The sequence below is a fragment of the Eleutherodactylus coqui genome, chromosome 13, assembly GCF_035609145.1.
Source record: "Eleutherodactylus coqui strain aEleCoq1 chromosome 13, aEleCoq1.hap1, whole genome shotgun sequence".
NCBI classification, from domain to species: Eukaryota; Metazoa; Chordata; class Amphibia; order Anura; family Eleutherodactylidae; genus Eleutherodactylus; species Eleutherodactylus coqui.
In genome coordinates this window covers 70,215,238-70,229,637 of record NC_089849.1, presented here as the reverse complement: position 1 = coordinate 70,229,637, position 14,400 = coordinate 70,215,238, and the positions used below count along the sequence as shown (strand labels likewise).

The window sequence follows — 14,400 nt, the reverse complement described above, 5'->3', positions numbered from 1 at the left end:
TCTCCATGGTGCCGACCGAAGCCTTCTTCTGCCTGGATTAGACGCGCTTGCGCAGTCTGCTTCTTCTGTCCTGCTGAAGGGGCCGCTCCGGTGTGCTCGCGCTGCACAGGTCTTCTGCGCATGCGCAGGAGACCTCTGCGGCGCGAGCACGCCGGAGCGGGACAAAAGAGGGCAAACTGCGCAAGCGCATCTAATCCAGGCAGAAGGCGGCTTCGGTCGGCACCATGGAGACTGGGACGCCAACACCGGAGGGGGTAAGTATGCTGAATGGGCTGCCTCTGATTGGCTAAACACTGTGACCAATCAGAGGCAGCTCTCAGCTATTGAATGACAGCTGCCTCTGATTGGTCCCTGCGCTCAGCCAATCAGGGGCAGCACTCACCCATTCATGATTCATGACCAATCAGAGGAAGCTCTCAGCTATTGTATGACAGAGCAGAGCAGTGTAGGAGAAGAGCCAGCTGGACACGGCTGAGCCCCGGCAGCTGCAGAGAGGAGAGTATAGATTTTTTTTTTTTTTAAACAAATTATTGGATTGATTTTTAGGGAAGGGCCATCATCCCCATTGAGTGCAAGGTGAACCCCCTGGATACGACAGCATCCAGGGTTTCACAAACACAGAACACTGGTTTGCAGCAGTTACACGTGCTCTGCGAACTGGTATCCTATCATTTTCGCCGCAAGCGTTTTTCCGCATGTAAAATTCGCACATGTGAGCGCTGCCATTGAAAAGCATTGGTTCTATCTAGTGCAAATTGTTTTGACATGCGGAAAAACGCACGTTAAAATGCCCGTGTGACTGAGCCCTGACATGTCAACTCATCCATGACTTTTTAGCCTCAACCAGTCACCCTCCGATAATGTGGCTTTCACGCTGTTGCTGGGGAGGAAAATTAAAAATAGGGCACAAATGTAGTTAAAAAATAAAAAACCATTATCTATTGGGTTTATCCAACAAATAGCAGCCTGTATAATTTCCCTCCTTGCTGCTGGGCATTGCTGCACTGAGTTCTGATGCCATCCGGTACCCAGACGTTGTGTTCACCTCCACACACTACATCCTGATACTGGATGGCACCCAGCAGTGCCTAGAGCTGAACAAGAGCCAGGAGCGAAGAAGGGAAGCGTATAGTCTGGGGACTGAATGCTATTTTATGTCTGATCTGGGGTCTGAAGGAAGTTAGGAGCCTTGGGTTTGATATGGAATCTGACTATATGGACCACGATATAATATGGGTCTGGGGTTTAATTTTAATACGGTATGAGGAGCATGAATATATTCAGGGTAACTGAAAAAAATGTAAGGGTCCGATCTGGGGATTGGTATTAACATCTTCAAGACCAGAGATTTTTCTATTTTTTTTTTTGTACTTGCTTTAAGAGCCATAACTTTATTTTTCCATCAACATAGCTGTCTGAGGGCTTGTTCTCTGTCAGACAAGTCCTATTTTTAATGCCACTATTTAATTAATCATTTAAATGTACTGGAAAACATTAAAAAAATCAGTAGAGTGAATTGAAAACAAATGCAATTGTGCCATATTTGGGGGGGGGGGGGGGTAATTTGAAGAGCATTCATAGTGCAGGAAAATGACATATGAATTTTTTTCTGTGGATCAGTGCAATTCTGATTATACCAAATTCCTTCTTTTTTTTTTTTTTAAGTTTTACTACTTTTTAAAAAAATATATATATATTTTTATATAAAAATTGCTTTCTGACGCTATAGTCTAAGACCCATAACTCTCTTTTTTTGTCAATCAGGCTTTGTGAGGGCTCCGTTACCATTTTGATCACCTTTAATTCAATTTTTTTGTGAGCCGAGATGACAAAATAAACTGCAATTTTGGCTTTTATATTATAATATATATATATATATATATATATATATATATATATATATATATATATATAATATCTCATGTGGGATAAATATTGTGATAATTTACACGTTCAGACTTTTCCAAACACGGAAATACTAAATAAGTGTGCTTAGAATTGTTTAATTTTTTATGTTCAAAAATATTTTATTGGACAGCCATAAACACTTGAAAAATAAACCTTGAAACCTAAAAGTTAATCTGAGTACACACCCTCTGGGGGGGGGGGGGGGGGGGGGCAGAAGAAATCACAGCTGTTCATTGTTTGTTAACATAACAGTTTATACTTTACACAAAAAACAACACCCTAGCACACCAGGGGGCATATATCTCTATTTCACACCACCTCTACTCCAGCCAACCCAAATAACCAATCACCGTGAATCAGTTAATCCAAACAACCAATCAGGTTGCGAATGGTGTGGAGGTAGTGTGGAATTTTGTTATACACCATAAGGGAACCGAAAATAGGAGGTAGAGGACAGAAAGGGAAGGGGAAAAAAAACAGGTGAGGGAGGGGTAGGAAAATGCAATCACCAGGATCAATTTTCTAGTGGCCACACAGTTCTGGTGACTGGAGTGTTTCTACTTCTGTTAATACGTACACATACACCAATATATGTACTTACTACCCGAATGTTTATGCCCAAATAGCGCCATGCAATGGCCAATAAAATCCACTTACATTTGCCACAAAAACCCCAATACTATCATCACACAATGCCTAAATACAACCATATAATGCCCATATACCGTATTTTCCGGACTATAAGGCGCACCGGATTATAAGGCGCACTTTCTATGAGCGCCTTATAAGCAATCCTGTTTCATATATAAGGCGCACCGGATTATAAGGCGCAGCACATTACCGTTAAATAAACCATTGCTCAGACTGCAAGTCAAAATTTATTACACTTTTTAACAATAACTTGCAACTGGTTCAGCTGTAATTGCAAATCAAAACGTTTACCGTACTTTTTCAGTTCATTCCTCCACCAGAAATCCATCAAATCCGTCATCTTCAGTGTCGGAGTTGAACAGTTGGGCGATTTCGGCATCAAGCATGGGGTCCTCCTCTTCATTATCCGAGTCGGTCTCGTTGCTGCTGCTAGGCTCTTCAGTGGTGATTCCAGCCTTCCTGAAAGCTCGGATGACACTGGAGACTGATACATTCTTCCAGGCATCCACGATCCACTGGCACATAGTGGCATAACTCGCACGGCGTTGCCTCCCTGTGTTGGTGAATGTGTGGTCACCTTCTGTCATCCAATGCTCCTATGCAGCTCGCAATTTAACTTTAAATGACCTGTTGATGCTGATATCTAGCGGCTGGAGCTCTTTGGTTAATCCACCAGGGATGACAGCAAGCTCCGAATTAGTTTTCTTCACTTGGGCTTTGACAGTATCGGTCACGTGGGCGCGCATCGAGTCACAGACCAATAGGGATGGGAATTTGTGAAAAAAGCCACCCGGTCTCTTGACGTAGACCTCCCTCAGCCACTCACTCATCTTCTCCTCATCCATCCAGCCCTTTGGGTTAGCCTTAATGATGACACCAGCAGGAAAATTTTCTTTAGGCAAAGTCTTCCTCTTGAAAATTACCATGGGTGGTAGTTTCTGGCCATTAGCCTGACAAGCGAGAACTACAGTGAAAGATGACTTCTCATTTCCTGTGGTACGTATAGATATCGTACTGGTCCCTGTTTTCTCAACAGTACGGTTTACGGGGATATCGAAAGTGAGGGGAACCTCATCCATGTTAATAATGTGTTCTGGCTGGATATTTTTTTCATTTATCTTGGTTATGCAGTAGGTGCGAAAAATGGCCAGCTTCTCTTCATAATCCTTTGGTAATTGCTGGCACACAGTAGTTCTGGTGCGAATGGAGAGATGACGCCTTTTCATGAAACGAAAGCACCATGAAGGACCTCCTCGAAAGTCCTTGATCTCCATGTCACGTGCTAAAGCAGTGGCTTTGAGTCGAATAGAGACAGTGGAGACGCTTCTACCTGCGTTTCTCTGTTCCATAACCCACTGTTCTATTTTGTCCTCCAACTGTGGCCACCTTGCTTTGTTTCCTCGGAAACTCATTTTGGTCTTCTTTACTTGGCGGAGGACATCTTCTTGTTTTCTCCACTTACGCACCATGGATTCATTAATGTTGAATTCTCTTGCAGCTGCCCTATTTCCATGCTCTACTGCATAACTTATAGCTTTAAGCTTGAAACCTGCATCATAAGCATGTCTCTTAACAGGAGGCATTTTTTGGGGTAGTGGGTATAGTTAACGCTAAAGCACAGATATGCAAGTCGTGCGCTAGATGGGCACTCTGCATAGACAGCCCTGGGGCCTTTCAGGAGGTCCCCGGCTGCCTAGCAACCGCACAGCGTCCCGCGATCTCATCGTGGGACGCTGTACGGGCCCCCTGATCGTCGGGTGCTGGCTGTTCTTACAGCGGCCACCCGGCGGCAGCAGTTCTGATGAGCCGCGCCGCTCGTTAGAACTGTTAACACTTTAAATACCGCTGTCAGAGCGGTATTTAAAGTGTTAACAGTTCTGACAAGCGGCGCGGCTCGTCGGAACTGCTGCCGCCGGGTGCCCGCAGTAAGAACAGCCGGCACCCGACGTTGTATGGAGCGGGATCCACCCGCGATCCCGCTCCATACTACTACTTGTTTGACTTGCGAACGGGGGGGGGGGGGGGAGAGGAGCATGGTGTGTGCTGTGGTATGCCGCCCACGATAGAGGTAAAGGATCCTGTATGAACCGGGTTCATATATAAGGCGCACCGGATTATAAGGCGCACTTTCTATTTCTGAGAAATTCTCAGCATTTTATGTGCGCCTTATAGTCCGGAAAATACGTAACTACCTTAATGCAGAGTCCCCAAACTACTGCCATTCGGTGTCCAGCTAATGCCACCATGTGATGCCTGCATGATACACCTATATAGTGTCCACGTTTATATATGTGGTCCATATAAGAACACCATAAGGACATATAAAACAAGAATTGTCTTCATGAGACATTCCGTGGTGATATAGTGAGGTGAAGGGGTTGATGGTAATAATCCTGGAGGTCTAGAGTGGTGAATGATTTACGCTCTCCCCTCCTGCTGCTAGATATCTGCTCATTCGGGCCAGCACTGCAATACCCACATAAGCTCCTGTGAAGAGGTGCACAACTGGAGAAAACGGTTGCACCCACTTACTGACCCGTCGCTCCTTGCTGGCTGAGAGAGGACATGTGATGGCTCTTTTCCTGGCACATCCTCAATCTTTTAAAGAGTTCGAGCAGATAGGACCATGATGATTTTTTCTATCGGCCAAAATAGAGTGCCGAGTTGGCTCATTTGCCATCTCCAAGAACTGTCTTCAAGGAGATGCTCTAAAATAAAGATGACTATCATGTGACAGTTTCTTTAGAAGGGATTAATGTAATTCAATCTGACCGACATGAAGCTACTGACAGAGCAGTAGTATAGTGATGTCGCAGTGGTGACATGTGAGTACCAATACCACAAACGGAGCATCACCCAGCGCTGGTAAACAACCGGAAGCAACTTCAGATTTCCCGATGCTTCGCCCACCTGTTCCTTGTTTCAGCCATTCGTAGACCAGTGCTTTCAGATAGAGAACAGATCCCCTGCCAGACATCATTGGCTGCACACTGAACACCGGCTTATCTCTCAGAGAGCACCCCCGCACCCATTTCTCACAAAGAACTACCAACACATTTGACAAGCTGTACAGGGTAAAAGGTATATATTTTTTAAAACTGGCCCTGTTAAAAACAACAGAAGTGCCTACACTTACCTGCCCGGGGTCCCAACAACTCTGCATCACACCTCCATTCTCCGAATACTCCTCTGCTTTTATACTGCCTTAGGGTGGCATCACCCAACCAGTAGCTTGGCGCTCACCAGTGGCTGACATGTAACATATTGCAAGGTGAGGAGAAGCGCAGAAACAGCTAAAATCAGCTACGGATACGTAGCCGATTCCTGGTCAAAATTCAGTCCAAAAGGTGCGGACTTTGAAGCAGTCTGTTATGTGGAAAAGCTGTGGGATTTATCACGGAAAATTAATATAATTTCCGCTATGTGTGACCTACCCTTATACGCCAATTAAAGACTTTTTAAATAGATCAGATCAGACTCGACTGTGATGCAACTAGCTGTAGCAGGAGCCCTCTCCCACTGCCCTATCTCCAGCAGGAGACCACACTAATGCCCCATTAACACGCAATGATTGTCGTATGAATGAACAACTTTTTTTGCTTTCAAATGCTGAGCGTTTACACGTAAAGATAATAATTTTAAATCCTCTCCAATTTCCTCATTAGTAAACAAGTAGTCATTGTGTTTAACTGGGCGAACAATCACTCCTCGACTCAATTTGTTTGAAAGACTGAATGAATGCCATTTAAACTTAATTAAAAGGAAGCAAACTAACGATTATTTTATGCAGGCTCAAACTCCGCGATAAACTACGAGTGAATGAATAGTGCATGGTGGCTTCGCGTTTACACGTAACGATTATCGCTCACTTTTGCTCGTTTGAACGAATTTTGAACGATAATCATGTAAATGGATCTTAAAGCAACCCTCCAGTCCTGGACAAAGATAGTCACACTGCTTCTCTAATTACCTGGTGCACATGTATCATCTTATGGCTCTTTTACACAGGACGACAGTCGGCTAAACGACTGCCCGAGCGTTGACGTCACCGCTAAGGACATTAGCGCTCATGCAGAGCCTTTAGACAAGACTTCACGACTGGATTTTCACTGGCTTCTCACTCAGCACTTCACCTTCTATGTAAAGCGCTGAGCGGGGAACATTTACACGGAACGAGAAGCCTGCGATCCACTGATATTACTGAAAGTCAGCGATAACATCTTGCGCACGAACAGTGAGCGATTTTTTTTTTTTGCATTTACACTACAAGATTATCACTCAAATGCGTTCGTTTGAACGAATTTTAAGCGATAATCGTCCCGTGCAAATGGCCCATTAGACTACCGACGCATACTAATACACAGTGTGCATTAGGAAGTTGGAGGCGCAGTGCGGCAATCTTTGGTTGGGTGGCTTTAACCCTTTGCAATCCAATTTTGGATTCAGGGTTTCCTAGGGGGCTTTCTCTTTCTGCCACTAGACAATGGCGCCATCTGCTGGCTAGAGCCAGTACTGCGGTAGGGGACATGCTGGAGAGGCCCCCGACAACAGAGCGGCCGGCAATATACAGTAAGAATACCCTGTCGGACGTCTTCCGACATCAGAGCTGTACAGCCTTCAATCAGAATGTCGTCAGATAGTGGATTGGAAAGGGTTAAACGCCACACGTTTTCGCCATCTGCCAGATTAAAATGGAATGGATCAGAAAGACAATGAACATTTATGTTCTGTATAAGATTCCATGAAGTCTTTCTAATTCAGAAGCATGCTGAAAATTCTGTAGGAACTTGCCTATTTACAGCTCGTCTACATAAGGATTACTCTATAAATTATCCATATGGATGTATCAAAGAAAGAAAAAAGCTGCAGATATGGCGACATCAATGACGTCTACATGTGCGATACGTATAGGAACCTTGAACGATGTAGTCTAAAAAAAAGAATATAGAAGCTATTTAAAGGACTTCTCCATGCATCCCACTCCATATAACCTCACCCTCCACGACCCCGTCCTGTTCTGTTGGTGGTCACTCAGCGCGGATGACAGTTGTTCCTGCAAGCGTGACAGAGCCTGGCGTGTGGACAGTCCCAGACACGGATGAAGACCATCCTGGAAAGAAGCCTAAAAATATTATCCAGAATAGAAGCTCAAACAAACATATAAATATAAGATAAAACAGCGATCACCTACCTGGATCTTCTCATTGGGCTCCATAGGGCACAAGCTCTGAGGGCACTCATGTAAAGGCTTTTTGGGTGCCACCACTGCCAACGTTCCTAAACAGAAGAAATCCAGAAATATAGTTGCAATCTGTGCTGCTGAGATGTCTCATCCACTATCTATAACCTAGCAAATAAATACAGAATTTTTTTTTTATTGCCATTTGCATTTACATAACAAACAGGAACACAATCGACTCCGTATAATCCTGGATTTGCTGATGCTAAGCAACGAGGAATAATGAGAAGCTATTAGCTCCACTGAGACCGTCAACCTTCAGGGATGACAGTTCTGTATCACACAGCTACTTCAGGCTGATATCAAAGCTAATGGTGAAGGCTGGAGAGGAGAGTTTGCTCATTGCGTGAAGAACTGTTAAAGCCAAGTAGCCTACAACAAACGGATGGAGTCAAATGGGAGGGAGAAAATTAACAGAAAGGTAACTCGAGCATTGTCCTTAGCGAGTATCTCCCCGCTCGGGAGCAAAGGTTCGGGTGCCAGCGCGGATGACAGGTGAATTGCGGCGGTGAGCAGGTGGGGGGGCGGGGGGGGGGAGAGATCCCCCCGCCGCCGGCAATCTTTGCTCCCTGGCGGACAGGTACTCACTAAGGGCAATGCTCGCTCGAGCAATTGCGCTTAGCGAGTATGCTCGCTCATCTCTAGTGCCTAGTTTGTAGAGAAGAGGAGGCCACAAAGTATCTGCAAATGCACTGACTCGTGCTCAAAAATTCCCATCGCCCATTGTTTTCAGTGGGAAGGTCAAGTGCATTGCCAATGGAAAACACTAGCCGATTTTCTGACACAGGTGAAACAAGTACCGGAGGATCGGAATGTCACAAAAGTGATGCAAAACATTTCCCATGAAAAATGCCTCGCATCCGCAGGTAAAACGCACGTTGATAAGTGTGATATGGGGTCCAGGTTTCTGAGCCTGATGATATGCTTGCCTGTGTGAAGGTAGCCTTAGACGGTCTTAACCCTTTACAATCCAATTTTGGATTCAGGGTTTCCTAGTGGGTTTCCTCTTTCTGCCATTACATAATGTCGCCATCTGCTGGATAAAGCCAGTACTGCGGTATGGAACATGCTGGAGAGGCCCCTGACAACAGTACGGCCAACAATATACAGTAAGAATACCCTTCGACATCGGAACTGTACAGCTTTCAATCAGAATGTCTGAAGATGTCAGACAGTAGATTGGAAAGGGTTAAAATGCGCCAGATTTATCATAGTGGCTCTGCTAAATCTGTCGAATTTTAAGACGGCCTATTAGTTGGTTTAGTTTACGTGGTGATTTCATGCGTTTTTTGGCACAATTTAGGCCATGCAGCTTTTTTAGCCAAGTTGGAAAACCTGCCCGAAAATATCGGAAAACACAGTAAATATATTGAAAAACATTTAAGAGTTTTCTGGGGTCATTTATGCCAGAAAACTTGTATTTTGAATAGTACATAAGCCTCACAGTGTGCTGTTCTCATTATCCCTCAGTGGTCGGACCCCCGGGGATCAATCACTTAGCCCCTGTTCTGCGGATTGGGGATAAATAATTTTGCTGAGCAGGTATGTGTCGGCGTACTTTTTTCTCCTTCTCTTCCTCAATACGGTGCAGGAAAGTATAGAGCGCTGCACATTCTGATACAGAGGGATATAGTAAAAAAAAAAAAGATCATCCGTGGCAGAATCCGCCCGCGCCGTGTGTATGAGGCCTTACTTTGGTCATGTGAAAGTCTTGGCAAGGGTGCTGCACAGCATGAGAGATCCTTAGAGGGCTATTACGGGCTTTTCTTATGACCAATCCTCTGGATAGGTCATCAGTAGTTGAGCGATAGGGAAGTCCGCCACTTAGGATCAGCCGATCGTATGGTCCGCCGTCAGGGCAATTAGACCGGACGTCATCATCGCTGCTCAGACCCGAGAGCTTCACTTCCACTGAAATCAATGCGCTGCCTATTACACTGCCTGCTCCTCATTATGGTCAGGATCAGACGTCCGGTCCTGAGCATAGGAAGGAACAGGAAGTATACTGTAAGGCATCGCTCCCGCTGACTTCAGAGGAAGTGAAGCCAACCAGTACCCTTCCTCCCCTGACCACTGATGACGCCATCCGGCCCCACTGCACTGACAGCAGGCCAGAAGTTCAGCTAAGCGGTAGGGATCCTGAGCAGCAGACCCCTGATGATCAACTATTGATGACCCAACCGGAGGATAGTTGTAAAAACACAGAAATACCCTTTAATTTCGAACGGCCACCAAAATTTCAATTTCCTGTTCTGTCATAAGAATAGAAAATTTAAAAAAAAAAAAAAAAAAAAGGTTACAGATCCGTCATATGGTGGACCCCATTGGTGGGTGCATGACAGACCCCACTGAATGTAACAAGTTTCGTCATGGGGGGGGGGAGCGCACATTTTTTGTACATTTACGGCAAAATCCCCTTATGGGGGTGTGAACAGAGCCTATAACATTTAGGCCTACTTCACACGGGCGACAAAACCGCGTGATTCTCTTCCGATGCGACAGCGCTACAAATCGCACGTATGTGAAGCCCATGCTTTCCAATGGGTTCCTTCATATTCGCAATTTTTTTTCTGATACTATGTAGCGAGAAAGAAAAAGCGCGACATGCTCAATATTTAAGCGATTTGGAATTTTTAGCTGCCCATGTTTCCCTATGGAGCCTCCTTGATTATCGCATCTCATGAACTAGCGATCTTCGTACGATGCGATATATTTCGCTACCCCTGAAATAAGCCCTAGCTGCATTTCTTGAAAAAAAAAAGACATCCTTACCTCGCAGGCGCAGTCCGGGTCCTCCTGCTGCTGTCTGTAGCTCCACCAGGCGTCCTGCAGTCCTCATTCGCCCACAGAAGATCACTTCCTGGTCGTGGGATTCATAAATCCCGCCTCCAGGAAGCGATGGCTGTGATTGGTTCATCCAGCGCTGCACTGAATGGTTCATATAGCGCTACTCAGCCAATTAACAGTCAGCGCGTTGTGGAAGTGGGATTTATGAATTGGCTGAGCCACGGCATTGTTTGCAAGTTCATACCACGACGTGATTGGTTGATCCAGCTCTGGATTGATTGGCTAAGCAGAGTTTGAAGAACCAATCACGGCCATTGAGTGCTGCATTAACTGGCTAAGTAGCAATGGATGAACCAATCAGAGCCATCGCTTCCTTGAGGCAGGATTTATGAATCCGGCGATCAGGAAGTGATCTGTGGATGAACGAGGACTGCAGAACGCACAGCGGAGCTCCAGAGAGCAGCAGGAGGACCCGTACCGAGGCTGCGGGGGAAGGGAATGCAGCTAGGGCTTATTTTAGGGGTGCACAATATGACACGTGAAACACTGCGCAATCGCGCTGGAAAAAGAACACATCTTAAAGCCATTCGCCATTTTGTTCGGTGCGTTTGTTTGCTGCGCACAAATGCAATCTGACGGGTACAGTAAAATACGCCGATGTGGTCACAAAAAAAGCATTGTTCATTCCGTAAATGGCGGGGCTCAGGTGCGTGCAGCAGGTTTGCAATTGAATTGCTAGTTTCACATGCCCGGCAACTAGCGCTAAACTGCGAGCAGTCACGGTGGCGGGCGACGTTCATGTACTAGCGCCATAGCGATATACGGAATGCATACGTTACGCCGCTGGCACATGACCACCGTTATGTCAGAGTCTGCACCTACTTGGTCATTAGTGGAAGCAGCAGACAGCCATGTAATATACACTATATAAAACACAACTACTGGGGCTGCAGCTTCATAATACCGGCCCACAGAGGAGCCAGGACCCCGCTTGTACCCACCCGTCCACACTCCGGTCACCGCCTGTCACCAGCTTCTCCCAGGTTACAGCTTAGCCATAAGCCGCCATGGTTCTGTCATCACTAGCCGCGTCCTGGAAACTAGTCCCTCATTCCTCTCCTTGTCTCTGGTTCCAGCAGCCATTTTGTTGAAGCCTCCTATTCAACAGAACTAGTGTTGGTATTCAATAAAATGGCCGCCTCAGCGGTTCCTATGGAGACTCAGCGAGGACACTCTGCTGCCATATGACGCGGACCTGCTTTCCCTCTAGTAATGAAACGTTTGCGGTGGAAAGTTCGCATTGAAGTATATAGCGGCTCACCAGTAGGGGGCAGTGTGTACTGGTGGATGAGGCGGCTGCGGTGAATGCTGCAGTCAGGGGGGACGTGTATATGTATATATATTTACATGCTGTCATGGAGCAGAGTGTATCCTGTATTCACAGGGGCGGATGTGTATTTCTGCACCTGACTACATGGCGTATTCACGGGCCGATATGCGGATGACTCGCGTGTTTCCCCTTGATACTGTACATAAATACACAGTGAATACGCAGGTTTCCTATGTATTTGGCCGCCTGCACACGGGCGGTTTTGCATTGCAGAATCTGAAGTGGGCGCCCACGGCAAACACTGCCCATAGCATGCTATGGCAAAACACAATTCTCTGTACACGAGCGGAAATCAATGCAGCCGGCCACTAGGCCGGCTTCACACGGCCGTGACGGCTCCGCCGCGGAGCCTGTCGTGGCGCCCCCCCCCCCCCCCCCCCGAGACCCCAATACTTACCACAGTTGGCGGTAGTCGGGGAAGCGGTTTGAAGCTATCAGCGGAAGATAGCGTGATGGACGGCTTCCATTGACTGCAATGGAAGCCGTCAGCACATACACCTGCGGCAAATAGAGCATGCCGCGGGTGAGGACGGGAGATTTTACGGTGCGGAATTCTGCGGTGGAATTCTGAACCGTAAGCATGTTCAATAGAACCTAATAGCTGCGGGCAACTTTTGCACACACTAAAACGTACGCAAACATGCCCATGTGAAGCCACCACCCCTAGGGCTTGTTCAGACGACCATGATTTTGTCCGGTTTTGCAGCCGCGAAATCCATTGATTTCTGTGGTTTTCGATTTCACTAGCGGGATTCTTGTACCTATTGGGGGTGACTACCCACTAGCGTTTTTTTCCCGCTGCGAATTCGCTGCGTTTTTTTAATTTCAGATACCTATGGGACTTTCTCATGTTAAAATCTCAACGCAGCCAAAATGCTCTCATGGGCACGATTCTTGCATGCGAGAAAAGATAGAACCTGCGCTATATTTCTGTGTGTTGTGCTATATTCCCGTGTATTACGCAGAAAGCTGCCGTACAAGTTTATAGCAGGTTAAAAGAATCAAGGCGGAAGGGCGTGACAACCCTTGTTCATGTTGCGGCGAGTGTATTTGCGCATACGTTTGTCTGTCGAAGCCCTTAGTGCGCAATACGCTGTGAATAGAACAAATTTATTTCAATGCGTTCATTCGCATGCACGTATTTCGTTCGGGCACAAAAATATGCGCAGGGAATGAGCACATGTTGAACTAATTACACTAATTGCCCAGTTCAATAAATGGGAGCAAGGTTGCGTGTCTTTTTGTGCACAATTCGAGTGCGCAAAAGTATACTAAAACACGTGTGCAAATATGTGGCGCAAGTGCTGCTTCACACATGCCTTCCTTAGACAATCGCGTGGCAGGTACACAACTACATCGCTTGCTGTATGCACGCAGAATACACGCTAACATAGAACATGCTGTGATCTTTATTATACACATATTTCACGCAACCCGTGAGAGCGGTAACATGGGAGCAGATTGCTACAACGTATTATGCGCGCACAATCCATGCACATGAAAACACTGTCGCCACATGTTTGTGTGTAGAAGCTATAAATGAGCTTAAGGCTGGCTGTCCATGGGCGATGCGGTATCCCGCGGCGGAGCTCAACCGTAGGAGCCGCCGTCCGGGTGCAGGAGACGCCGCCGTATCTCCGCCGGTCAGCCCTGTCTAATAGATAGGCTGACCGCGGAGAATCGGGGCAATTTGCAGCATGGCGAATACACTGCCGTGGACAGGAGGCCTTAGGAACGTGTGACACCGGCCTTAGGGCTCCTTCACATGAGTGTACATGAAATTGCGCGCAATTCCCCTAGCCATAGTTTTGTGGCTGGCAAGACTGGGGTCCAACAACTGGTGGGAGTCACTTCCCTAGGTGAAAATATATCTGAGGCCTTTTCGCACAACCATATGTGTTTTTACGTTCGTCTGTATGCGCTAAAAAAAAAAATTGCATGAATGATGAATAGCAGCGATCAAGTCCCGATCTTTAGCCATGGATTTTCTATTGTTCACACGGGCGGCTGCAGCATATCCGCAAAAATAATGGCAATGGGACTTTCTAATGTTAAAAACTCATCGTAAGTTGGCGCTTTGCGATTTTTGTGCGATGCGTTTTTAACATTAGAAAGTCCCATTGACTTTGCGTTAAAAAAGCGCAAGTGGGTAGGAGCCCTTAAAGGGATTTTGTCACCAGATTCATCCTGCCCCAAATGAGAATTAATAAAGTTTAAAAATCGCAATAAAAAATGTCACAACTTTTGGCGCAAACCTATTTGTGTTCAAAGATATGCAACTCTTTCATTTCTATGCCACTGATGGCAGTAGGGTTGCCAACCGTCCAGAAATTTTGTGGCGGTCCGTAAAAACGTGGGTCTTTTCTTCCAGCATCTGTGAAAAGTTTTAGGTGTGTCCGTTTTAGGCTGCTGGTTGTTAGGGCTA

General features: G+C 46.2%; 1 protein-coding gene across 3 annotated transcripts in view; it reads right to left on the bottom strand.

Moving 5' to 3' along the window:
• The window catches only part of TMEM94 (transmembrane protein 94), a 61,568-nt gene extending 49,889 nt beyond the window's left edge, over positions 1-11,679 (bottom strand). For 2 of the 3 annotated variants that reach the window (XM_066587518.1, XM_066587519.1), the window contains exons 1-3: positions 11,587-11,679; positions 7,751-7,836; positions 7,556-7,681 (exon numbers count right to left, since the gene is read on the bottom strand). In XM_066587518.1, the coding sequence (XP_066443615.1) occupies positions 7,556-7,681; positions 7,751-7,774 (150 nt within the window). In that variant the 5' untranslated portion in view covers positions 7,775-7,836; positions 11,587-11,679. The remainder of the gene's footprint in view (positions 1-7,555; positions 7,682-7,750; positions 7,837-11,586) is intronic. The other variant, XM_066587520.1, reaches the window with a different exon arrangement.
• Between the last annotated feature and the right edge of the window lie 2,721 nt (positions 11,680-14,400).